Genomic DNA, 24,435 nt, shown 5'->3' on the forward strand with positions numbered 1-24,435 from the left:
TCCGCTCAGGGTCTCTCTCTCCACTGGGTCTGCTGTCTCATCGGAGGCTCAGCATTCTCTTTCATGCTTATTCACGGTGCTGGCAGAATTCATCTACTTCACTGGGGTGGGTATGGGCTTCCAGAGGCCAGCTGCCCTTTTGTAGGCCTTCTCTCCCTTGGAATCTCTCACTTCCTCTGTCTCTGACCTCTAGACTCAGATTTGGATGGATGCTGTGTTTAGGTCAAGCCCACCGGTAAAATCTCCTTTTCTATTAACTCGAAGTCAAGTGACTTCAGTTATATCAGCAAGATCCCGTTCGCTGTATGACATGACATAACCATGGGAGTGATAGCCCATCGTATTTACAGGTTGTACCCTCACTCTGGGGGAGGGAGTCCACAAGGTGTGTGCACTGGGGCCATCTTAGAATTCTGCCTGCTATCGACTGTGGAATTTTATAGGCCCAGGGGAAAGGGTGGGGAGGGTTGGACAATAAATGTTAACTTAATTAATAAGCACATTGTGTTGTATACTAGAAGGTGATAAGTGCTGTGGCAAAATAAAATAGGGTGAGGCAGGAGTGAGGAAACAAGTTAGAATAGGGCAGTCATTTGAGCAAAGAGTTGAAGAGCCATGCTAAACTCTGGGGAAGAGTTTCCTAGGACAGGGCAACAGCCACTGCAAAGGCAGGAGGCAAGAGCAGGCCTGATGGGTTAAAGGATTGGCCAGGAGGCTTTGGGGAGAGGCAATCTGCTATGGGCCCTCAGCATCTCACACGCGCTTGCTGGGTGTGCCAGGAACGCAGAGCCCTGACCGCTGTCTACCCAGCTACATATTGTGTTTGTAGTGAGCGACACTGACGGATGAGACATTTCCCCCAAGGCAGAGCTGGCTTGTTCACTGCTCACTAAAATGCAGCAGATTCCTCAAGGTCAGTGTTCCTTTCCTGTAACGTGGCCCACTGCAGTGCATATGCTTGTCTAGGCTCACATGTTGTACCTCCGTGGAGTTTGGGGGACACAGAGAACGAGCACTAACGTGAAGCTCTGACTCCTGCTTTTGCCAAGAGTAATAAAGTCCTTTGCCTCTGGCCCAGGAGTCGCATGTCCCGGCATCCGTGAAATAGTCACAGGCTTGTAAATAGTACAGAATCTCATACCTGGCACGGAGCCCACTGGGAAGTCAGTGTGAGTAGAGTACAATGAGCAAGGGAGAATAGCAGGAGGTATTTTTATTCTTTAGGCCGATTCTGTGTCCCTCCTTGATGTGGGGTGCTAAAATGCTTTTATTTATGGAATGATGGTGGTGATGGATGATATTTCATCAAATCTAGAGGCCATTAGTTACAAGATACACCATTCTGTGCTAATTACAAGAAACAATACTGTCAATTAGACCCTAACACAGTGCTTTTTTATCACAATTTTGTATTTAATGTGTACTAAAAGAGCCTTTTTAGACTTATTTACTTTCTATTACTCTTGTGCATACATAAAAAGGCAACTATAAGCAAATTAAATTGGTTAAGGTGTAAAAATTATGCAGGCGGTATAATAACACCAAGACTGCTGGGCCCCCAGCAACCAATTAGAAGATGCCAATGTCTGTAAGATGCAATCCTAACTTTTTAAAAGTGCAGTTTAGAATGAATTAATTACAGCAGTTGTTTTTTAAGTGTTGGAATTTGACAACAGAAAAGTTGCTTAATGTCAGTCCCTATTATTAGTGTCCCTAAATAGTTTTGAAAGGTCAATGACCCATGAGCTCTATAGTTCCAGAAGTTGCTGCCCTACAGTATGTCTTGTACTTCCTTTTTAGAGGAACCTTTTCCTCTTCTCTGCATTTTCAAATATTCTTTAAGACTAAATACAGTCTTAATGTTTGCAGAAAGGGACCTCTGTCACCTCTGCTCTGAGCACCTCCAAACGCTTGCTCACGTGGCATATAATCTGCTGTATTATCGTGCCAGTGTATTGCATTCTTTATTTCCATCAATGGGATTGGAGGCCGTGAGAACAAAATCCTTTCTCATACCTCTTTCCCCTCCTACCGTGCTTATTCTTCTTAAACAGATGGAAAATTTGAGAACATAAATGATATTTCCAGACAGTTCTAACCCCATTTAAATATGAAATTAACAGTAGCTAGTGGGGAGGCAATGGATATTTAGAGCCAAATGATGCTCATTGACCCAAATAGTTTTTTTTAAGATGGCTCAGCCATGATTACTTCTGAACCAGCCAATTAATTTCTTTCACGGAAAGCCAGTGTAAGGCTGAGTGAATTGTAGGTTGGTGGAAAGTGAGTAAAATGGAACCCTTTGTCCTTAGCTTTCCTGACTTTGACTGTTTCGTGGTTTTGAGATTGTCATCCCTTCATCACTATGGCAGCCCTTTCAATGACTCAGCTATGAGAAACAGTAGCTCTCCTAAAAGTAATATGTTCCTGAAAATAACTGATCCCTAGGTGATTAGGGTGTGTCAGGAAATACCTTCTTAAGACCCTCGTAGACTCCCCAAGTCTGTCCTCGACTGGCTCTTGTCCCCTTTGCCCTCCAGGGCACAGACTTCCACTTAGCTCTTCTCACGTGTACTCACTGATTTGCCATCCACGCCTTGTGCAGGAAGGATGGCTTATTTACCTTTTATTCCCAGCACCGCATTCCTTGGCATGTTTTCGGTAAAAGTCTGTGGATGAATGAATGGATCTGTCCCATTTGAGGAGGGAGGTGGACATTGAAGTGTTATGTGAAAGGAGCACTGAGTTTGTGAATTAGGTGCAACCACAACCGGGGGCAGATGCTGTCAGGATGCTCGCGGCCACTTTAAAGTTGGTTTAAGCTACTTGAAAGAGAGAGGTAGCAAATGATAGCTGTTTGGCAAGAGATTCTGGCATTTAGTGGATGTTCAGTCACTACAGGGCAAAACACTAGGGAGATTAACCCCTGATGTTGTGCCATGTTTTTGTGTTCCTTACATGTGTTTATGAAACCACTTAACCAAACTCGATTAAGCCCCTTCCATGTGCCTTCTGCTGTGCTAGGTGCAGGGAATACAGAAGAGCAGAGTGTGGGCTCTGTCTGCAGGGAACCCACAAAATAGCAGGAGACGTGAATAACTGAGTAGGAGCCGTTTCCTGACAGGAGCCCCACGGGCAGCTGGCTGGTTAAGGGGAAAGGCTGGTGAAGCAGGAAATCATACAAGCGTGTTTAATTTTCATCTATAAATGCACAATCACTTGCCAAACTTTTGACATAAGACCGAGGCCTCATCTTTGATTATGCGTTCATTGCATAGAGTTCTGAATATTCTTACATAGGCGACTCTCCTCCATTTCTTTTTAGAGCTTTTTAAAGCTTTCTTTTTAAAGCTCCAATCTTTTTAAAGCTTTCTTGGTTATTTTCCACTTGTCTTATCCAACGTTTAGGTCGATGGCCTTTTTTTTTTTTTTTAAAGCTACTCGCTTTTATTGAGTTCTCCACAGTATTCAACATAGGTTTTGTAGAAATAATCACATCTCTCTTTTTCCATTCGTATTTCATCAGTTCATGCAATAATTGTAATAACAAGTATAATTGGCCTAAGCAGATTTGGGAATGCACACGATGATCTTGATGAGAATTAGTGGGAACAGAGGTAGCTGAGCAGGCTAGAGAGGCCAGTAGCCACGAGTGGAAACCCTGAGTGGGCAGCAGGAATGGAGAATGCCCATGACTCTAGAAAGTAGGTCAGGCAGAGGTCAATTGAGAAGAGTGCGTATTGTTCTCAACAACATAGCTGAGTAAGTGCCATATAAATAAAAGGTTATATTCAAGTTCAAAGGTCTATTAATTCTTCCTGGGGTTTTGGTTAAGATTCCCGGCTGCTATTTTACAGCAGGTTTCTCACATCTTGCAGGAATGTGTTAATAACAATTGTTAACATTTATGGAGCTCTCTTTATATGCGGGCATTGTTCTAAGCATCTGACACGGATTAACTTGTTTAACCTTTATGACAGTCCTGAGAGGAGTTTCTATATTATTATCTCCACCTTACAGATGAGATAATGACTCACAGAGAAATTTAAATAACTTGCCCGGAGTCACAGAGCTAAGAAATGTTAAGTGGTGAAGTGGGATGAGAACCCAGTCCATCATGATTCTACAGCCAGAGTTTTTAACCATTGTATACTGCATTTTTCTGTTATATTCTCCATCTTCGGGAACATGAAAGGTAATGAATGATGCCTTTTCTTACAGAGAACAATAGGCTGTTTATTGTGATGGAGTATTGTGACGGAGGGGATCTCATGAAAAGGATCCATAGACAACGGGGAGTGTTATTTAGCGAAGATCAGGTAAAAACACCTCCATTTTGCCTTTTAATTTGTATGAGGGGCAATTAGATTTATAGTGCTGTAAGTAATAGACCATATTTATATACAGCATGATTGCTGGTAGAGAAAATTTAAATCATAAAACTGTGTATCAATATTCTTGATAGATTTAGTCCAGAGCATGTTTGCAATTGAACTGAAATTGAATCTCTTTTTGAGAGTGAACTTTGAGAAACGATAGTGTATTTTTGGACAATCTCATGTAGGATGCCCTTGAGATAAATCTTCCTGGCTAAAAAAAGGTGAATGTGGATGTTCCTCAGCCATTTCAAATGTGACATATTTATAGCTTTACTCTTCTTCCTTTTACCATTTAGTATGCTGTTTTAAAATAGCTATCCCACTTTGCTAGGGAGCATGGAAGGCCTTCGTGGCAATTGGCTATTTAGTTTCATTGATTATGAAGAAAGAGGAGAGAAAAGGTGAAGAATAATGGCCTCAATTCCCATTCCCTCTTTGCACAAACACATTTTTCTTCCATACTCGGAGCTTCCTCTGGAACCCTCCTGGGAGTTGTACTCATGAAGGAGACAGCAAGTATGTGTGTGTAGAAGGGACTCTGAATTGGGCCTGTGTGATGGATAAGGCAGGCCACTGCCTGGAGCCGTGCACAGGAATGGCCTGCCATCTTTCTTTCGGCCATTTGTTTCTTTGTTCTGTTTTACCATGTAAGAGCCTCATGCCCATGTCATTTTCTACGGCACACAATAGAATAGTTTGAATAGACAGATGATTCAGGAATCAGGATCTCTAAAGTTTGCAAATTTAATCACGCATTCTTCCTATGTTCATTTACATTTTATATTAAATTCCATATTTGTAGAAACCCTCCTTTCTTCCTATCCAGGTATTATTTTGCTTCATTTGATAAAAATACTTTTCTCTACAAAATTTTGAACTACATTTCCCTGTGTTGGAAAAGAATGAAAATTACAACTGAATCTTAGCATCTGGAGTATAGCTTTTTTTCCTTTTGTTTTTCTTTTTCTGTGTAACCTGGCATCCAAAGAACCAATGAAATTTTAGAATAGTTTAAGGAAATCTTTACAGGCCTAGAACACATTTTTAGAAAGAGGCTGATGGCCAGCTAAGAGAAAATAAAATCAAGACTAAGAAAGGAAATTAAGTTTTAAAAGTAAGATATTTGTTGTTTTTATATTAGATACATATATATTGATAATTCATTAAAGTTGTTAACAACCTCACAGATTCTCTGCCTCTTCTGCTTTCCCTCTCTGCCCTGGGCACCCTCTTTCCACTGAAAAGGAAACACTCATGGCACCAGGGTTATCAGGAAATGCTGCTTATCTACTGTCCTAGTGCAGTTAGCAGACCAGTGTTAAGAAAAAAGAAAATCATGAACTGCCTCCCTCTCTCCCCTGCTTCTACTTATCTTTTTCTGTACTTTTTCTGTACTTTGATACCAGTGCATTCAAATTGCCTTTTGCAACCTCCATTTTTCTAGCTATAAAAAGAGAATAATGTGATAAGATGGTATTTCTAGTAGTTTCATTCATATAAGTTCGGACACACAAATGTGTCATTTCTCTCTTTTTGTACATTATCATGAAGACATTTCAATGACCACCAGACCACTGACCAGTTTCGTTTAATGTTCCCTCTACAGATTCTGAGTTGGTTTGTACAGATTTCTCTAGGACTAAAGTACATTCACGACAGGAAGATCTTACACAGGGACATAAAAGCACAGGTAAGAGTTCAGAGAGAAGATCAAGACAGAAACCGATCTTGTTGTTTTCTTGAAATATCTCCCACAACATAGCATTCTCTCTATTTATAGAACATTTTTCTTAGCAAGAATGGAATGGTTGCAAAGCTCGGGGACTTCGGGATAGCAAGAGTTCTGAACAAGTAAGTGCTTTTAAAAATCCTTTTTCTTTCTATTCATAACAGCCAAAATATGTATTTTTAGGTATCATGAATTAAGATATTAAAAGCTTGGTTTCCAGATAATTTGAGATAACTATTTCTATAAATGCCTTAAGTCATTCAGATGATACTTGGTCTGAGATTAAAATTTCCGAGATAAATCTCGGTATAATACAATGATGGTGGCAGTATTGTGTAGTGTGAGATAAGCTTATCACAGGAGATGTGACTGAATACGCACAAAGCTAGTGCATTTAGTGAAACAGGCAAATTCACACGTGCTCCGGGGAATGTATCGATGCAACTGCTTTGGAAGACAATTTAGTGGTAATAAGTATCAAGAGATTTTTAATCATTCTATTCCTGGGAATAGGAATAATTTAAATGCCTTATAATTGGGAAATAGGTAAATTATATAAAACACGGCATAAGCGTGGACCTGAATATTATGTAGCCATTTATATTTATGATTTTGAAGACTTCTTGATGACATGGGAACAAACTTTGTCATATGAAGGCAAAAAATGGAATTCTGAATTTTAAATACTCTGTGATCACAGTCATACGAAAAATATGCCTGGAAAAAAGATGAGAAGGAAATATATCCAAATTTTAAATAATAGCTGTTTTGGGGTAGTGAGATTCTGGGTAATTTTTTTCTTCTTTATTCACTTTCGTGTTTTCCAAATTTTAAGCCATGAGATTGCATTACTTTGGTAATTGGAAAGGGGGAATTCTTTCTGCATCTAAGAGTTTTATAATATAACAATCGTACTTCTTTGTGGAGTCTTTGAGCCATAAATTTGTTTTATGTGTTGATTTGGGGGAGGTAAATTATAAACTTAAAAATCAACTAACTTTAAAAAAAATCAACTAACTTTATTATTCTTGTTATTAGTATGCAATATGCTTGCTTTATTTCAGTATGTGCATTCATCAAATCTTGTGTTATCCATTTTTATACTTTTTTTCTTGCATGTCTGTGTCTTAAGCCTTTTCTTACTCCAGTAATAAACTGTGTTGTTTTATTATTTAATACGATTTGCTAGTTCCATGGAACTTGCTAGAACTTGTATTGGAACACCTTACTACCTGTCCCCAGAGATCTGTCAGAATAAACCCTACAACAATAAAACGTGAGTTACCGACTATTGGTTTGAAAGTCTCAGTACTAACACCGGTAGGTTCTCTCTTTCTTATGGTACTTATGTAATTGCATTTTCTTCATGTGTGAAATGGGGACCCCAGTGACTATCTTGACCACTTCACTTAAAAATACAGGTGATAAAAGGAATATTGAAAATTGCAGTCACTGTGATGTCCTTCTTTCTATTTGCTCTTCGTACCTTCTAAACGCTATTTAGCCAAATACAGGAAAGTGTTGTGGATGGGTCAGATAGAAGGCAGGGAGGTCTGGTGGCAGAGCCCCGTCACCAACTCGACCAAGTCGGTTAACCTCTGTGGGCCTCAGTTCCCCTAGCAGTAACAGAGAGTGTGGGCCAGGTAATTGTTAAGGTATCTTCCAGCTTTAAAACCCAGCTAGTTTTATGAATACGATACTAAGCCCGCTGTTCAGGAGTAATATTGATATACGCAGTAGGAAAAGGTGAACATGAGGTAGTTTTTACTTCTATGTAAGAAGGGGAAAAAAAATCCACTTTTCAAAGCTGGCTGCCAGATGAACTTGTTGGCTTATCAGGAAGACTGAGTTCCTTCTGGGAGTTAATTTTCCATTTGTTTAGGAAAATCCCCAAGAGATGTTTGGCTGTTTGACTTTGCAAGAGATAAGTGGAGGGCAAAGCCCAGATGGCAGAGATTTCTAAAAAAGAATAGTAAACACTTCTCTGCATAGAAAAACAGGCTTTTTTTTTTTTTTTTTTAAATAGCCTCTAATACCAAGAGGGGGTTTGGCCTCAAGTTAAGCAGCAAGGCAGCTGGTGCAACCTGGGTGGGAGGGCAGACTGTCCCAAGAAGAGCCCTGGGTCAGCAGCATTGTTTTGTTTCCTTGTACTGCTTTTGAAGAATTTGAATCAACATTTAAGTAAACTGATTTGGTGCTTCTGATAATTGGAAATCTTAGCAAAAATCAGCTGGGTACCCCGCTTTAGCTCAGAAAACCAGTCCCTGGTTCACCATAGTCCGCACCACAAACAGGGTGGTGTAAGACTTGTAAATGTTCCCATCTGGCCCGGTGGCTGCATTCCCTGTTGGACCACCCTGCCTATAGGGGGCGCTCTGGGACAGGGGAGGCTGTGGACCTACAGATGACCCGGTGAAGACAAAATTCTGTGTGATCGTAGGAAGTGGGGCCAGTGAGTTTCTAGAAACTCTTAGAAAAATGCTAGGAAACAGCTGGAAGTTGTTTCCTACCTGTTCTATAATCATCACCCTTCATTTCCTCAAGCCTTTGGGATGTCTTTCTCGGCTCCTGCTGCACACAGAGGAAGTATGGTGAAGCAGTGGAACCCTTTTCCTCACTGTACTGAATCCTTGTTTTCACTTTCTCATTATGTTTTCTTCAGTTTTTTAAGTTTTAATGATGCTTTTTGTTCTATAAAGTAGCTCCTTATTAAACCAATCATATATAAGTACTAAAGAGCAAGTCTCCAGTCATGTATTGTTAGCACATTTTTCAGTTTATGGAGTGCCAACTGCTATGTCCTTACTTAGTAGAACTTTGGTTCTGTCAATAGCCTGGAGTAGAATATACCTTTGTAAATCAACCCGATTTTCCCCTTTGAATCAAAACAAATCTGTGTTTGAGTCCTGCCTTCTTCCTCTGAATTGTTCAAAATCCCATACATACACACATTTTCTTTGAGCACATGAAGCTGAAGTAAACCCCAAGGCCCTCAGATTGTAGCAAAGTTTGTGTATCTTTTCTCTGCTGGGATTCTGACAAACTACATATTGTTTTAATTTTACCTCTTAGGACTAAGAATAGATAACGTATCTGAACGCATTTGTAAAAAAAAAAAATGGTCAACCTATAAAATTGTAAAGATACACAAATACAAAGCACTGTAAGGATAAAGGCTTTAATTCGGAATTATGGATATTTCTTGGCATGTGAACTCTTGTCTTCCCCAGGGATATTTGGTCTCTTGGCTGTGTCTTATATGAGCTTTGCACACTCAAGCATCCGGTAAGTATATTAATTGTCAAATTAATCTTGAATTATTGAAACTGTGTAAGTGAAATTAACTTTTGAGAGGAAAAAGGTTAATGTTTGGAGTTACTAGATTGTTAAAAATTATATGGACAAGATGTTAAGACGAATGGCCGACCTATATATACTGACATGGAAAGATGTCCAACTTAAATATCCAGGTTAGAGAATAGTATACATAGAATATTTTCATTAAAAATAAATCATTTTAGAAAGCAAGATGTAAAATTTCATGTTATTATGACCTCAACTCTGTAAACATTATTTTACTTTTTCTTTCTTTCTTTTTTTTTTTTTTTTTAACGTAAGCTCTATGCCCAACATGGGGCTTGAACTCACAACCCCGCACTGAGCCAGGCAGGCGCCCCAATAAACATTATTTTGAAAAAGACTAGAAGGAAATATACTGCTGGCCGGGAAAATCATATGTACTTTCCCTCTTTGTAGCTTCCTATACCTTCTCGTTTTTTAGAATGAATAAATATTATTTTGATAATAAGGAAAAATTAAAACTAAAAAAACCTTGTTTTACGTAACATGACATCACATTGGGTAACTACCTATAATACCTACTCATGAAGTATTAGTTGATGACAACAATTTAGGGTGGACTATGGTGCTTCCAAATGAAGCTTTAAAACATTGTTTTTTGTTTTGCATTTTTTTTTTTTTTTTGAGATTCAAATTCCACTTTGTTTATTTAAAAAGTCCGGATTGGGCAAAGGCAAAGGGACTGCTTTCACAAGAGCCCCTCAGCCGGAAAAGGGAAGGGCGGTCAGTTCTAGCACCCCCAGTTCTGGAGTGCAGGAATCTGAGGGCGACAGGCAGAGGGCCCCACCCCAAGTGTGAGAGTGTGTCCCTGCAGTGTGCCCGCCGATGGGGGCACAGGTGGTGAGTACTTGCTGGAAACTGTTTTGTTTCTTAGTATTACTTTACATGCAAGTACTGAATTCTTCTCTGACTTAGGATCATTATTCCTTGTCCTTCCAGTTTGAGGGTAACAACTTACACCAGCTGGTTCTGAAGATTTGTCAAGCACATTTTGCCCCAATATCCCCGAGGTTTTCCCATGACCTGCAGGCCTTGGTATCTCAGCTCTTCGAAGTCTCTCCCCGAGATCGGCCATCTATTAATTCCATTTTGAAAAGGCCATTTTTAGAGAATCTTATTGCCAGATACTTGACTCCTGAGGTGAGCTCTGAGGTGATTCTGTGTGGATTTTGACAGAGATTTTGGTTAGCAAGTCCTTGACACATGTGTTTCATCTTAGGTCATGCACGAGGAATTCAATCACAGCATCACTCATAAAGCAAGATCATTGGCTTCTCAACCTCCAGGGAAGGGGATCCAAGGTAAGAACGATTTGACCGTGTGATCAAAACACCTGTCTTATGTGCATCTCACACAGTGAGTTGGGATATATGGCTGGCAACATTAGTTCGGAAATTCCACCAAACACACCGAATATGGATGTTTAAAGAATATGAGTAGTGGAAACAGGAGAAAAATCATCTTGTTGAATGGTGACTAATGGTGGTGCCTGTATATCTAGCCGACGTATGATCTGGATGACTTATGTCCTCTCTTCTCATTAGTTAGGAAACTTCAGGAAGCAGTGGATTTACGAATAAAGAGACACTTGAAGAAGTAGAATCCTGGGGTGCCTGGGCGGTGCAGTCAGTTAAGCGTCTGACTCTTGATCTTGGCTTACGTCATGATCTCACAGTTTGTGAGTTCGAACCCCACACCGGGCTGTATGCTGATGGTGTAAAGCCTGCTTGAGATTCTGTCTCTCCTCCTTTCTGCCCCTCCCCAGCATGTTCTCTCTCTCTCTCTCTCTCTCTCAAAATAAATAAATAAGTTTAAAAAAATTAAAAAAAAAAGAAATAGAATCCTAACCTAACTTTTGCATAGGAAAGAGACAGTAAGAGAAGGTTCACAGACAGGCCTGGGACAATGAGATGAAGCTTATTTTTTAAAAACAGAGAGGATAGACTGGCGATTCAGAATTCTCTTGCAAAGGCCCCTTAGAGCTGAAGTTAGTACCTCAGACATAATTGGTAATAGTGTGATCTTTATTATATGACCCCTGAAGGAAGCAGGTAATACTTTATGGTCATGATCAATAGAAAAACAATTTTAGTGGTGGTTTCAGGAGTCAGCTGATGATGTGCTCTGTGCATGTGTGTGTGTGTGTGTGAGAGAGAGAGAGAGAGAGAGAGAGAAAGACATTAAAGAAGACAAAATTACTAATGTCATTGATGTTGTGAAATAAGAGCAGCATAGACTTAGTCATAACCAAATGTCTGAACTGAAAGGGTGAAGAGGAGGAGAAAATCTCCCCAAGGAGTCAGGGAAATCTATCTACTGTGACAGAGAAACTGAACTTGAGGAAAGTTGTCAGGGGAAGAAGAGTGAATGAGTCCCTCCGCCATGTGTAATTTGGTCTGGTGTAGTTATGTGTGGGCCTAGATTGAGGACATTTCAAAGGTGGATAAGTGGAGGGTGAGAAAAAGCATGCTGTCCACATTTCTCATATAAGAAAGAAAGGAAAACAGGAAAAAAGCCTGATGGTGACAAACACAGACATGTTAGAAACCTGCTCATACACTGAAAACAACAATGTGGCATGAGTGATGTGGCCTATAACCCAAGCTGTGATGACTATATGTAATTACTTGTACATATCTGATTATTACTTGTACATGTCTGATTATTGTACATATCTGGTTATTACTTGTACATATCTGATGCATGCTGTCTCTGTAAATGTTAGCATTAATCCCTAATTTTTTAAAAGTAGTGTTATATATTACTAGAAATTTGTGAAGGAACCCTGGATAGAATAGTTTTCTCTGTTCAAAGAAAAAGCATGGTGTGGGGCGCCTGGGTGGCTCAGTCACTTAAACGTCCAACTCTTAATCTGGGCTCAGGTCGTGATCTCACAGTTCATGGGATCGAGCCCCGCGTCGGGCTCTGCACTGACAGCGTGGAGCCTGCTTGGGATCCTCTCTCCCTTTCTGTGCCTCTCTCTCTCAAAATAAATAAGCATTTTTTTAAATGCATGGTGGTTTTCCATCAGCACTTCTCCCACTGGGTCTAAATATCTCTGGCTAAAGTGAGCTTACTGTGTTACGATATGTCCCTTATGTTTATACTCTCACAAGCATCGATACTAAAATGCGAACATTTTAAAGAAATTGAAGTTGTTTTATTTTGGTTAAATAAGATTCTAAAATACAGAAAGCGAGATTCCAGGGAAAGTGCCTACCAAGATCAAGGATATCAGTGCCTGTTAAAAGGAAGGAAATATTACATAGAAATGAATGGAGACCACCAGCTGGAGCCCAGAAGCCCATAGCCGTAAGTTGTACTAAACCCTTTCTCTAGTTTGTTAGCAGGTAGCGTGTTCTATGGATCTACTTGCACATGTTGGTGAAGTACAAGCTCATTCCTTTGGAGTCTCCTTATTTTGTACTTTCAGTAAAATCATTCTGTGATGAGCATTCAAGTGGTATCTCATTAGATAACTTCTAGTTATTATATTTTTAAAAACAATGCTGTAATTTCTTAGAAGTAGTCTATGTACTAGTTTTAGTTTTCCTTTTACAACTCAAAAATCTTTAATTTATTTAAAGAAATAACATTTTTCTATATAAAACAAGTGAGTAGCATAACTGCAGAAAACATTATGCTTTTTTTTTTTTTCTTTAAAGTAGGCCCCATGCCTGCGTGGAGCCCAGTGCAGGGCTTGAACTCATGACCCTGAGATCAAGACCTGACCTGAGATCAAGAGTCAGATGCATTACCAACTGAGCCACCCAGGAGCCCCAGACATATGCATTTTGTTCTCTTAATTCTAACGTGTTATGTGTAATTGAGAAACTTTTATTATATAATCAGTGATTTTTTTCCTAGAGATTCTTTATGCTTATTTATCTGAATCCACATTAGCAGAGCATTGAATCTCTTAGTTGATGCTAGTGAAATGCTTCTGGTATATAAATGATTAAATGGCTATTGTCTTTTAGTTGAAGAATTGTATTTTTAAAGAAGGCTTATGGTATAATTAGAGGACCATTTGGAAATACGTTTACTCAGGTTTACTTGCTATGTAGACATTTTAGAAAATGTGTGGTTTATAGGTAGATTTTGAAACTGTTTATTAAATTATTGTTCTTCATTTGATAGACCGTGGTTTAACTTTATTAAAGAAATTTAAAAGTCGGGGCACCTGGCTGTCTCAGTCGGAAAAACACGTGACTCTTGATCTCAGAGTAATGAGTTCAAGCCCCACGTTGGGTGTGGAGATTACTACAAAAATAAACAAATAAACTTAAAAAAAGAAATTTAAAAGTATGTTGTGATTTAGAATACTCTGTAGCAGACTCCTAAGAGAGAGAAAACATCTAAAAGATTCAAGGATGGATTAAGTTAGGAGAACAAGTTGATGTTTTTCTAATCAATCCATTGAAGGTTTCTGCTAATGCAATGGAATGAGTGGGTCTCCACAGGGACCACCTGTGGTGTTCTCATTACCATTTGGGGTTTTAGACAAAACTCTAAAGAAGCTGTTAATTTTCTTCCAATACTTGTCTCTATTTCTAGACATTTTTCAACAAGTCATTAGTAGGACCTTGTTTGAGGTTATATATAGGTAAAATTGCAAAACTAAGAAACATAAAGATTTTTAAAATGAATACATAATTTATGTTTAGACTAATAAACCAGATTTTATACACTTATTTTAATATCTAAATAAAACCATATGAAGTTGCCATTTTTTGCAAGTTAAAAATCGTCCAATATCTACAATTCAATATATATGAACCACACAGCATTAAGAAGAACAGAGGAGATAGTGTGTTACTTCTTCACAGTGAGGAAATTTCAGTTTAAACCATTTGTTTGGGTATTTATATTTCCAGCTACCAGTTCTAGTCCTTTCCAATGGTTTGAACTTCTTTTACTCTTTTGTTATTATCTGTTCAGTAGGCAGAATTGTCCTAGTTAACGTTAAATTGACCCTAGTTTGCTGTTCAGCAACAGGGTCCTGACTGGTTTTCATGTGTTAATTTGGTCTTGTTCTTGTCTTATAGCTCAGTGGCCTTTACTTAACTCCAAGACAAACACTTGTTTCTGGTTCTCCTACCATTCTGTTTTGTTTGGGAAGGGTGGTGAGACGTAGCTTGGGGTGATAATATGCCTGTGGCAGCTGTTACATGACTTTCCTTGTGTTTACTTGGGAAGAAGGACTGAATGATTCAGCATTTTCTTTCCTTCAAGTCATGATGACATTTTGTATTCAGTCAATTTATCAGAACCTAAAAATGTTGCGAATCCCCAAATTTGTGGGTGGCACAATACCATTTGTTCTCCCATAAAGTACAGCAAGATGTAAATAAGTTTATAAAAATATAAAGTAATAATTCTGAGTTTAGTTTCAGATCTTGGGTTGACTAGGCATACTCACTAGCTAAGTATTTTTGGTAGACCAATCATGAAGTATGCAAGATTCCTATTCACACCTTAATAAAATGATAAACTACTGTGCTATAGTACTTAGACTTCTCAAGTATTTTCCAGTTCCAGGATTTGGGGATTCTAAGATTATTTACCTCTCAAAACTAGTCTAGAGCAAAAAAACAAAAACATACCTTCAGTGCCTTGTCTTAGCTATGGTCACCATCAAACTGTCAATTATTAGAGATTTTAATTATGTGCCTTCAAAATCTTTCCTCTTCTTTTTGATCCTTCAGATAAAAATGGTAGAAAGGCCCAAACTTCCTGCACTCTGTGGTCATTATGATTATTATTATGCTCAACTTGACGTGTTGCGGAAGAGAACTCATGAACCAAGTTACCACTGTGTTCCTCCAAAAGATTCTGGAGTGGAGGAGAATTATAAACAGGAAGAAAGCCACAGTCCATCACCAGGTCAATGGTAATGTCGGAATCTTAGTTAAGCTTTGGTCCTCTGAAAATATCTTGATATATCAACATTTATTCTGAAGCCCTTCCAAATTTTCGTAAAACAAATAACCCAAGAGGAACTTCCAAACTCTTCATCTTGAATACTCGAGCCAGAGTTTCTTTTGCTCTTTTTCCTCTCAAATCTGATGTAGCTTGTCTTCTTTTTCATGGAACCATGAACATGTATGTATGTTATTTTCCAAATAAATTATTAATATTAATCAATAACAATTGAATTGTAATCAGATTATCATTTGAGACATATTAAAAAGACATATTGAAAATTCAGCATGTATTTTCCTGGGATCTTTCATTTGTGCGCCAGCATGAAGAGCCTCTAGAGGTACAGGAATGGCACACAACCATGGCGTCATGGAGCTGAGTGTAGTGCAGGAAATGGACAGGCAACTGGCAGTCAAATCAGGGGTTCAAGGCCATCAGTCAGATGCCTGCCCAAAGCGTGAGAATATCATGGTATGGATTTTTCTTTTTCCCTCCAACATATTGTAGACCATGGATGGACTGATCCTGTCCTGAAGAAAAATCACTGCATCAGAATATGTTTCTGTTTTAACCTCTCCTGTATCCCCAATTGGTACAGTTCTCTTTGCTTCCTTTTCTTCCTGAGTCCACAGAATGCATTCTGTAACTCTGAACCACTTCTTGAACTCAGAACTCTAAGCCACAGGTGAACTGTGAATCGCATTCCTGAATTGAAAATCCACTCCTCAAATTGGTGCCTAAGACTAGTAAAAGTTTCTACTCAAGCTGAACATTTTTATTTTCTAAGGCCTGCTGAATACCTTCAGAGGAGATTTGAAGCTCAACAGTATAAGCTGAAAGTGGAAAAGCAGTTGGTAAGTAAAATACCAATCGTCAGAGGCAATCAGGAACTTCCTGTTCACAGATATTCATGGGTCCTTATGTCCAAGTGCATTCTGCATAGAAGATCAAGACTACTCTCCACCTTCTCCAATTTTTCTTTTTCTTTTTTTACTTTAGAGAGAGAGAGAGTGAGCAGGGGAGAGGGGCAGAGGGAGAGAGAAAGAGGATCTTACACAGGCGCCATGCTCAGCATGGAGCCCTATGTGGGGCTTGATCCTACGACCCTGGGATCATGACCTGAGCTGAAATCAAGAGTTGGACCCTCAACTGACTGAGCCAACCAGGTGCCCCTTAATAGCTAAAGAAGAATAATGGGAATAGGCTTGAATCAGAGCTTGGGCGGCCTGGTTTCTTTCCTGGCTCTGTCCCTTGCTGTGTGACCTTAGGCAGGTCATACAACCTCTCTGAGCCTCAGTTTCCTTTTTATAAGTGACAGTTTGGGAGTAGATGAGCTTTGAGGTCCCTTTCAGTGCTACAATTCTTTGATTCTATTTTATTAGAATACTACACATCTTTTAAAAAGTGACTATTGTATTTTATTTGAAATGAAAGTTAGCTTTTTAAAGTTTAACCTTTATTCTTTAGTGTCAGAGTTCCGGGGTGGAGGCTGGATATGCATTCTATTTCTATTACTCTTACTTTGAACTACTCAAAAGCTCTAGTTCTGTTCCCCTACCTAACCTGATGCTCCAGTGATGGCTTAACTTTTACAGAACTTTAATTTCGCAATCATAGTTTACCAGTTCAGAAAATGAATCTGGGTGTCTCACATGGTAGCATAAAATATTGATTGCTTAGGATAACAACATAAGTGGCTTTATTAAATTTGTTTACTTTTTAAGTATTTCATATTTAAATTAAGAAAATTCTGCTCATCCCAAATAGTGAGTTTTATTCACAATATAATTCTTGTTTAAAGAAAAAGGTCAAATGAGAAGATGTTTCTAAGATGCAAATATGCTTTAAAATTATTTCATTTGAGGGGCACCTGGGTGGCTCAGTCGGTTAAGCGTCCGACTTCAGCTCAGGTCATGATATCACGGTCCGTGAGTTCGAGCCCCGCGTCAGGCTCTGTGCTGACAGCTCAGAGCCTGGAGCCTGTTTCAGATTCTGTGTCTCCCTCTCTCTCTGACCCTCCCCCGTTCACGCTCTGTCTCTCTCTGTCTCAAAAATAAATAAACGTTAAAAAATTTTTTTTAATAAAAATAAAATAAAATTATTTCATTCGATTGATAGGGTCTTCGTCCATCTTCTGCTGAGCCAAATCACAACCAGAGACAAGAGCTAAGAAGTAATGGAGAAGAGTCTAGATTCCAGGAGCTGCAGATCAGGAGAAACAAAATGAAGGAACAGGTTAGAAGCAATCTAATTCCCGGGCTCCCACTGTACTTGCCATTGTCTTTTGTGCTGTTCTGTATATTACTTTTAGTGTCCCAACAGTACACCTGAAAGGCGGAGCTCCCTTGCCCAGTACTTGTTGGACACACTCGTGTGAACCTCCATGCTGGGAGTTCGAGGGGTTACAGAGACACATATTTCACCTCCTCAGAGAATGTGATGTGGTGAACTTCATAAGGCTTTTTACCTTGGATTGATAAAGTAACCACCCATCATTAACATTTTTGAAATATATATTCACTTTCTGGGGCTGCCTTCACAAAGTACAACAAACTGGATGGTGTAACACAACAGACATGTATTGTCTCCCAGTTCCGGAAGCTGGAAGTCCAAAGTCAAGATGGCGGCAGGGCCATGCTCCCTCTGAAAGCTGTAGGGGAATCCTTTGCTTCTTGCCCACTTCTGGTGGCTTGTCAGCAATCTTTGACATTCCTTGGCTTGCAGCTGCGTGACTCATTCTCTGCCGTCAACACATGGCATTCTCTCTCAGTGTCTCTGCCTTCACGTGGCTTTCTTCTTTAAAGGACCCCCCCCCTCATGTTGGGTTAGGGATCCGCTCTACTCCAGTATGACCACATCTTAGCTTAACCAGCTATATCTGCAGTGACACTATTTCCAAATAAGGTCACATTCTGAGGTACTGGAGGTTAGGACCCAAAATAGCTTTTCTAGGGGGGTAAAACTCAACCCATAAAAGTGGATATATGAAGTAATTGTATGTCATGAGCACAGTTAGGGTTATTTTTTGGGGGGGGGACAGAGAGAGACAGAGCATGAACGGGGGAGGGGCAGAGAGAGAGGGAGACACAGAATCGGAAACAGGCTCCAGGCTCTGAGCCATCAGCCCAGAGCCTGACGCGGGGCTCGAACTCACGGACCGCGAGATCGTGACCTGGCTGAAGTCGGACGCTTAACCGACTGCGCCACCCAGGCGCCCCCACAGTTAGGGTTATATATAAAAGTGAGATCACCCCAAGCCACCCCATCAAAGTCACAGGGAGGGAAGTACCACAGCTAAGACATAGATTATCATCTTTAGGAACAATGGGTTTTCTGATTCTTACTGTTTGCCACACATTCTTTAAATCGTAGGCTGTAATAAGAGATTACTTTGTTCAATTGTTCACCAACATTTCAACCTTTTGAATTGGGATTGCTTTCCAGGAGTATTGGAAGCAGCTAGAGGAAATACGCCAACAGTACCACAATGACATGAAGGAAATTAGAAAGAAGATGGGGAGTGAACTAGAGGTGAATACATTTTTCTCCCGAAGGAAATATGGTACTACTGATTTCGATCTACCTAAAGTGAGCAGGGTTTCAAAAGCAGCGTTCTCCTCATGGCAATTAGAAAATATTATCATGCAACCTTTTAATGGGAAAGCTAACAGATCTAACTGAAACTTTTAATATGGTTTACTTGAGACTACACACGATGGCGAGGGTATCTGAGATTCTCTGTTAGGAACGGCCATCCTTAAAAATACCTGTTCGTTGTCTGCCTCATGAATTAGTCAATACTGATTGACTTTACACCAGAACTAGGTTAGAAGCAGAAGGTAAGTCCAGGCCCATAAGATAGGAAAAAAGATGAGCACTTATTGAATTCAGCAATGCTGCAATAGCCTCATATGCAGGGGTGGGGTTTGAAAGCCTGTATCAGGCCACATTTGAGTGCAGTCAAGATGATTCTTGAAAATCTCTTAAAGGCGCCACTTTGGATCTCTCAGATCTCTGAGAGAGAGATCCATCTCTCAGATCTTCCATCTCTCAGATCGCTGCTTTTTCAGTAGAGCTCCCGATGAGATAGCTAGCCTGTGTTTGTAGACTATGTTGCATGAAAAACACAAGGATGTTTAACCAGTGAACCACCCTCACTGCCCTGGAATGCTGAGAGGCCTGAGCTTCTGAGGCCGGCTGAGGATATAGCTGGCCCCCGGCTCATGCTCATGAGCGGAACTGGCCACACTACTGGACTTGGTTTCTTTTTCCCCTCTCCCCCACCCCCGAGTGCATATAGATGAATTAATACAAGTGAAGTGAGCATGTGGTACAATTCAGTTATACGTACGGGGCTCTGAACTGCAGTCTTCACACACTTTATCTCATTTTACTCCCCATAATAGAGAAGTTAAATAACTCATCCAAAGTCACTTAGATATTACCAGGCAGACTAAATATCTGATTCTGAAACCTCTACTCTTCTAACATACGTACTTCTCCTCAAAAGAGTTGGAAAGATATGGCATGTATGAGCAGTGATCGAGTAAGACTGAATATAGTTAAGCCTTGTGCACAGGAGTAGATGAGCCCCGTGAGAGTTTTCATGGAAGAACGGAGGTGGGATCTAATCTTCTCTGAGAAGAGGAGCAGAGTTTGGAGAGACAGAGCTGAGGGGGGAGGGCATTCTGCAGGAACCACAAAGAGGTTCACGCAGGACTGGGGGAGCTGGAGCGGGGAGGGTTGGAGATGGTTCTTTCTAGAGCAGAGGCTTGTTAACCAACTCTGGGGAGTTTTGAGTGATCATCTGCCTTGTTTTTAAGGCAGGACTGTGATGGGAAACCTGAGTCCAGGAAGACAGCAGACTTTTCTAGAAAGACCAGGAAAGATGCGTGTGGGGAAAGATGTTGGTGGGGGATGCTGAGGCGGCCACCAGGTGGGGGGATGGAGGAAGGGGGAAGGAGCGGGAAGGAGAGTGCTGTGCAGCCATTCCCGCCGATGGAGCCTGCGCAGTGGGAGTGGAGCGTTTCCTCACTAGATCCCACTCAAAACTGGCCGCGATTCACAATGTGGACCTCAGAACTGACTGAGAACCACTCCTGTTGACTGTGTGTAATTTGTATTTTTAGGAGGACTCAAAAATAAGTTATAAAACCTATTTAGTGAAGAAAAGTGACCTGCCCGTCCCCCAAGAGGCACCTCAGGAAGAAGCTCCTGTACAGGTGATGGTTATTAGTAGGTGATAATGTGTTTCCCAGTGAGGTGGCTCTAGCCTGGGCGCTCTTTTTTTTTTTTAAGTTTATTTAATTTCGAGAGAGAGAGACAGAGCATGCGTAGGGGAAGGGCACAGAGAGATGGAGACACAGAATCTGGAGCAGGCTTCAGGCCCCGATTTGGGGCTCTAACCCACGAACCATGAGATCATGAACTGAGCCAAAACCAAGAGTCAGTGCTCAACTGACTGAGCCACCCAGGTGCTCCTCTAGGCCGGAAGTTCTTACCCCTCACTGTGCAGGAGAGCTGTGTGCGAAAGTTCTTAAAAACTCAACACCTAGGCTCTACCCCCAGATGGTCTGGGGTGGGGCCCAGGCATTCTGTTTTCAGAATCTGGCTGGGTGATTTAGTGTGCAGCCATGTGTGAGAAGGACTCTCGTGTGTGTGTATAAGAGTTCAGCTTTCTGGATGGTGTTCGAATCAGTGTCTCAGACACCTTGGTCAGAAATCTGATGGTTAATGTCTTTACTTCAACCTTACGGTTTTGGTGGGAGGAGGGAGCTGGGCAGAGATGAATTATCAAATGGCTCCCAAGAAGGTTTTTTTTTTCTTTCTGGGAGGTCTTTCACCTTTATCTTCAAGGTGCCACGAGGGCTTGGTTAAGGGTGGGTGAGGGGGGCTAGTGTTGGTGAAGACTGAAAGGCTCCCCGAGTGTTTTGCTTGGGACCTTCCACGACGTGATGCCGGGGAGCTCTAACATGAACCGACTCGGGGGGATGGGGCTCAGGAGTCTAAGATGGTTGTATTTTAAGGAAAATAAAGCCATAGGACACTTCTTGTACAAATGAGACAACTAGACCCCACAATCAAATCTAGACAGGCAGCTTCACAAAATCAGTAAGATACAAAAGTCACAATCCTGTTTCAGAGTTCATAATATTGCAAGGCAGAAACGTGCCCTTCCCAGGGCTGCAGGGGAAGCAGGGATTAATGATTCAAACTAACACCTGCTGTATGCAATGTACCTACAGATGAGGCAGCACTGAATTCTAAGGGAGAGATGATAGAGACCTCCTGTAACATGGCGGAGAGATTTCTGGCTTAAAAGTAAATATCATTTACTAAGATGGGGAAGAGTGGGGAGCAAGGTTGTGGCGGGGGGTTGTACTCTGGACATACTGAGTTGGAGAAAATCTGAGGGACTCCATGCCTGCTTCAGGGCTCCCCACACACGGAACATGCTCTCCCCGGACCTTCATATATGCAAGGTGCAACATCATTCCAGGGATTCCATCACATGCCAGGACAGGCTTTTCCTGCATTACTCTCCTCCTCTCCTCTTTTTCTGTGCTGTCACCCTGTTTGATTTCCTTCATAGCACATAGCACTTTCTGCAACGAGTTGCTAATTGAACTTATTTAGTACCTATGTTATTGCAGTAAAATGGAACTTCCATATCAGCAGGGATCTTTGGTCACATTCACTGCACTAACCCAATGTGTAGGACGGTGTCCGGCACATGGTGGGCTCTCGGTGTGAATGTGTGGAATGAATGAATCAAGGTGAAGATGATGCTAAGTAGGCAGTTAAGTAGGTGAGCCTGCAGCTCAGAGGGGAGGAAAGAGCATCCCTGGAGGTACACATTTCAGGGTCCTTGCATAAGGGTGGCCCTTAAATCCAACTGCTGACACCCTGCACTGAAGAAGAGAGGGGCAGAGGGCCCTGGACTGCACCCCAAGAAAGCCCAGTACTTACAGTTCACCTCTCACCTGTTCCTTCGACAGTCTCGTCATCTACTTTCACAGTCATCTTCTCTTCTTTGAAATTGCCCAGCAATTTTTAGAGCCCTCTCCTTCCTTTTTACTATTGTGAGCAGTGCACTTGTTTTCCTGGTTACAATCGTAAGCCTCTTAAGGGAGGGATCCTGTAGCCAAAATTATATTCTTGAATTAGATTAGTTGTACTGGACCAGAGTGATAAGCATTGTCACATTATGGAATTTTTGCCATTACAATGCCAGCCTCCAATGTATTGCTATTTCAAGTTAATGGATGTTGTGTCCAAGTTTTTAGTGAATTATTGTTACCTTTCCTTTACAAAGGCATGCTTTGATGCTCAAATTAATCATTGGATTCAATCCAGAAGTCAAGTAATGTAAACAGACCATGCTGTGAATTCAGGGGTTGTGAAACTATCATTGTTTGATCAATGTTAAATGCTAGATTTTAATTTTTCTCTAAACTTGCAGGATATTGAAAGAGACTTGAAACAAATTAGAGTTCAGACCATAAAGGAAAGTAACATTCCAGAACAGAACTGTAAAGCTAAGGTAATAAACATTTGGTCTTGTGGGTCATATTAAACAGCTTGTTGTGGGGGGGGGGGCACACCTTGCAATCTGGGTTGCCTACAGGACTTTTCCCCCTACTATTTTATGGAATTGCCTTATTTTGTGATGTTCAGCTAACGGTTTTAAGTATCTGTAATGTCAAATAGGAGTTGTAATTTTAACACTTTTATTAGATTGCTAAACTAACATTATTTTCCTTGCTTTCTTCTAGAGAGGAGTGAAATTTGAAATTAGTTTAAACCAATGTATTTCTGATGAAGAAACCCTCCAAGAGGAAGAGGTATGCCATTAAGTATTTATTTCCATTAATAGGTATGAGAAAAATGAGTGTCTCAATAGCACATTTAATGAAATTTTTCAATAGGCCATAGGGAGAATTTTCTTAAGTCTTCCTAGAAGGAACTCTGGTGTTCAAATGAGTCTTCCAAAAGGCTTTTTATCTTACCATTCTTATTTTCATTGAGATTATTCCCTTAGATGGATTTTCCAATCTAATTTACTTTTCTCTTGTAAAGGAATTATTTTCTCATAATATTAACTGTTTGTCCTTGCCAAATTAAAATAGAAGGCTTAATTATAGTCAACAACTAATATACTTACCTAAAACATTGAGCAGATATCCTGAAACAGTGCACATTTCTTTTAGGTCTTAATTAGTTATTGATAAGTTTCTGCTGGTCTTTGGATAAATCTCAGTTATGCACTTGGGCTCTCCTTGACATAGTGATAAATGCACAAATACAGTAAACTCAAACTTCATTTTATTACTTGTATTCAACATCTTTTTTAATCCCACTTTTTACCAGACCTGTTCACAAAAATCAGAATCAACTGATGGGTGTCTCCATTTCACCTTCACTAACTCTGCCTTTTAAATTACCAAAAGTTACTGTGTAGACACATGGGTGCTATATCACGTCTGATACTTAATTTCTTTCGTTCATGTTCTTCATTAGCTGAAACATTTTTAATGTGTCATTTCTTTTAGATTTTTTTGTTTTGAACAGACTTCATGTGTTAGAGCGTTTTTGGGTCCATGGCAAAAATGAGCAGAACGTACAGAGATTTCCCATCCGTTCCTGGTTCCACACATGCACAGCCTGCCCCCCTCCCCACCCCGGGGTGGAACATTCGTTATACCTGATAAACCTAGATGGGCACATCACACATGCATAGCCTGCCCCCCTCCCCACCCCGGGGTGGAACATTCGTTATACCTGATAAACCTAGATGGGCACATCACACATGCACAGCCTGCCCCCCTCCCCACCCCGGGGTGGAACATTCGTTATACCTGATAAACCTAGATGGGCACATCATAATCACCCAAAGTCCCTGGTTCACATTAGGGTTCACTCTTGGTTTTGTACATTCTGTGGGTTTTGTCAGACATATAGCGACACGTATCCATCATTATGGTACCATATGGAATAGTTTCCCTGCCCTAAAAATCCTCTGTGCTCCAATTACCTTTCAGA

The 24,435-nt window shown here is 40.5% G+C and overlaps 1 protein-coding gene and 1 long non-coding RNA gene across 9 annotated transcripts in view; one reads left to right on the top strand and one right to left on the bottom strand.

Annotated features, from left to right (window-relative positions):
* Positions 1-24,435, top strand: part of NEK5 (NIMA related kinase 5) — a 62,559-nt gene that overhangs the window by 13,388 nt on the left and 24,736 nt on the right. For 6 of the 8 annotated variants that reach the window (XM_045475082.1, XM_045475087.1, XM_045475084.1 and 3 more), the window contains 15 exons: positions 4,222-4,319; positions 5,986-6,069; positions 6,160-6,230; positions 7,298-7,384; positions 9,339-9,393; positions 10,408-10,608; positions 10,688-10,769; positions 12,647-12,780; positions 15,177-15,361; positions 16,181-16,247; positions 17,512-17,628; positions 18,838-18,924; positions 20,523-20,615; positions 22,856-22,936; positions 23,169-23,237. In XM_045475082.1, the coding sequence (XP_045331038.1) occupies positions 4,222-4,319; positions 5,986-6,069; positions 6,160-6,230; positions 7,298-7,384; positions 9,339-9,393; positions 10,408-10,608; positions 10,688-10,769; positions 12,647-12,780; positions 15,177-15,361; positions 16,181-16,247; positions 17,512-17,628; positions 18,838-18,924; positions 20,523-20,615; positions 22,856-22,936; positions 23,169-23,237 (1,511 nt within the window). Of the gene's footprint in view, positions 1-2,295; positions 4,196-4,221; positions 4,320-5,985; positions 6,070-6,159; positions 6,231-7,297; positions 7,385-9,338; positions 9,394-10,407; positions 10,609-10,687; positions 10,770-12,646; positions 12,781-15,176; positions 15,362-16,180; positions 16,248-17,511; positions 17,629-18,837; positions 18,925-20,522; positions 20,616-22,855; positions 22,937-23,168; positions 23,238-24,435 lie in introns of those variants that run through there. The other 2 variants (XM_045475101.1, XM_045475098.1) reach the window with 2 other exon arrangements.
* LOC123596870 lies at positions 17,434-24,116 on the bottom strand. The gene is made up of 3 exons (XR_006711875.1): positions 23,558-24,116; positions 22,377-22,531; positions 17,434-17,595 (listed from the first exon to the last, which is right to left on the bottom strand). It is a non-coding gene; the product is annotated as an uncharacterized LOC123596870 (long non-coding RNA).

This window comes from Leopardus geoffroyi, chromosome A1 (assembly GCF_018350155.1).
Source record: "Leopardus geoffroyi isolate Oge1 chromosome A1, O.geoffroyi_Oge1_pat1.0, whole genome shotgun sequence".
Classification (NCBI taxonomy): Eukaryota; Metazoa; Chordata; class Mammalia; order Carnivora; family Felidae; genus Leopardus; species Leopardus geoffroyi.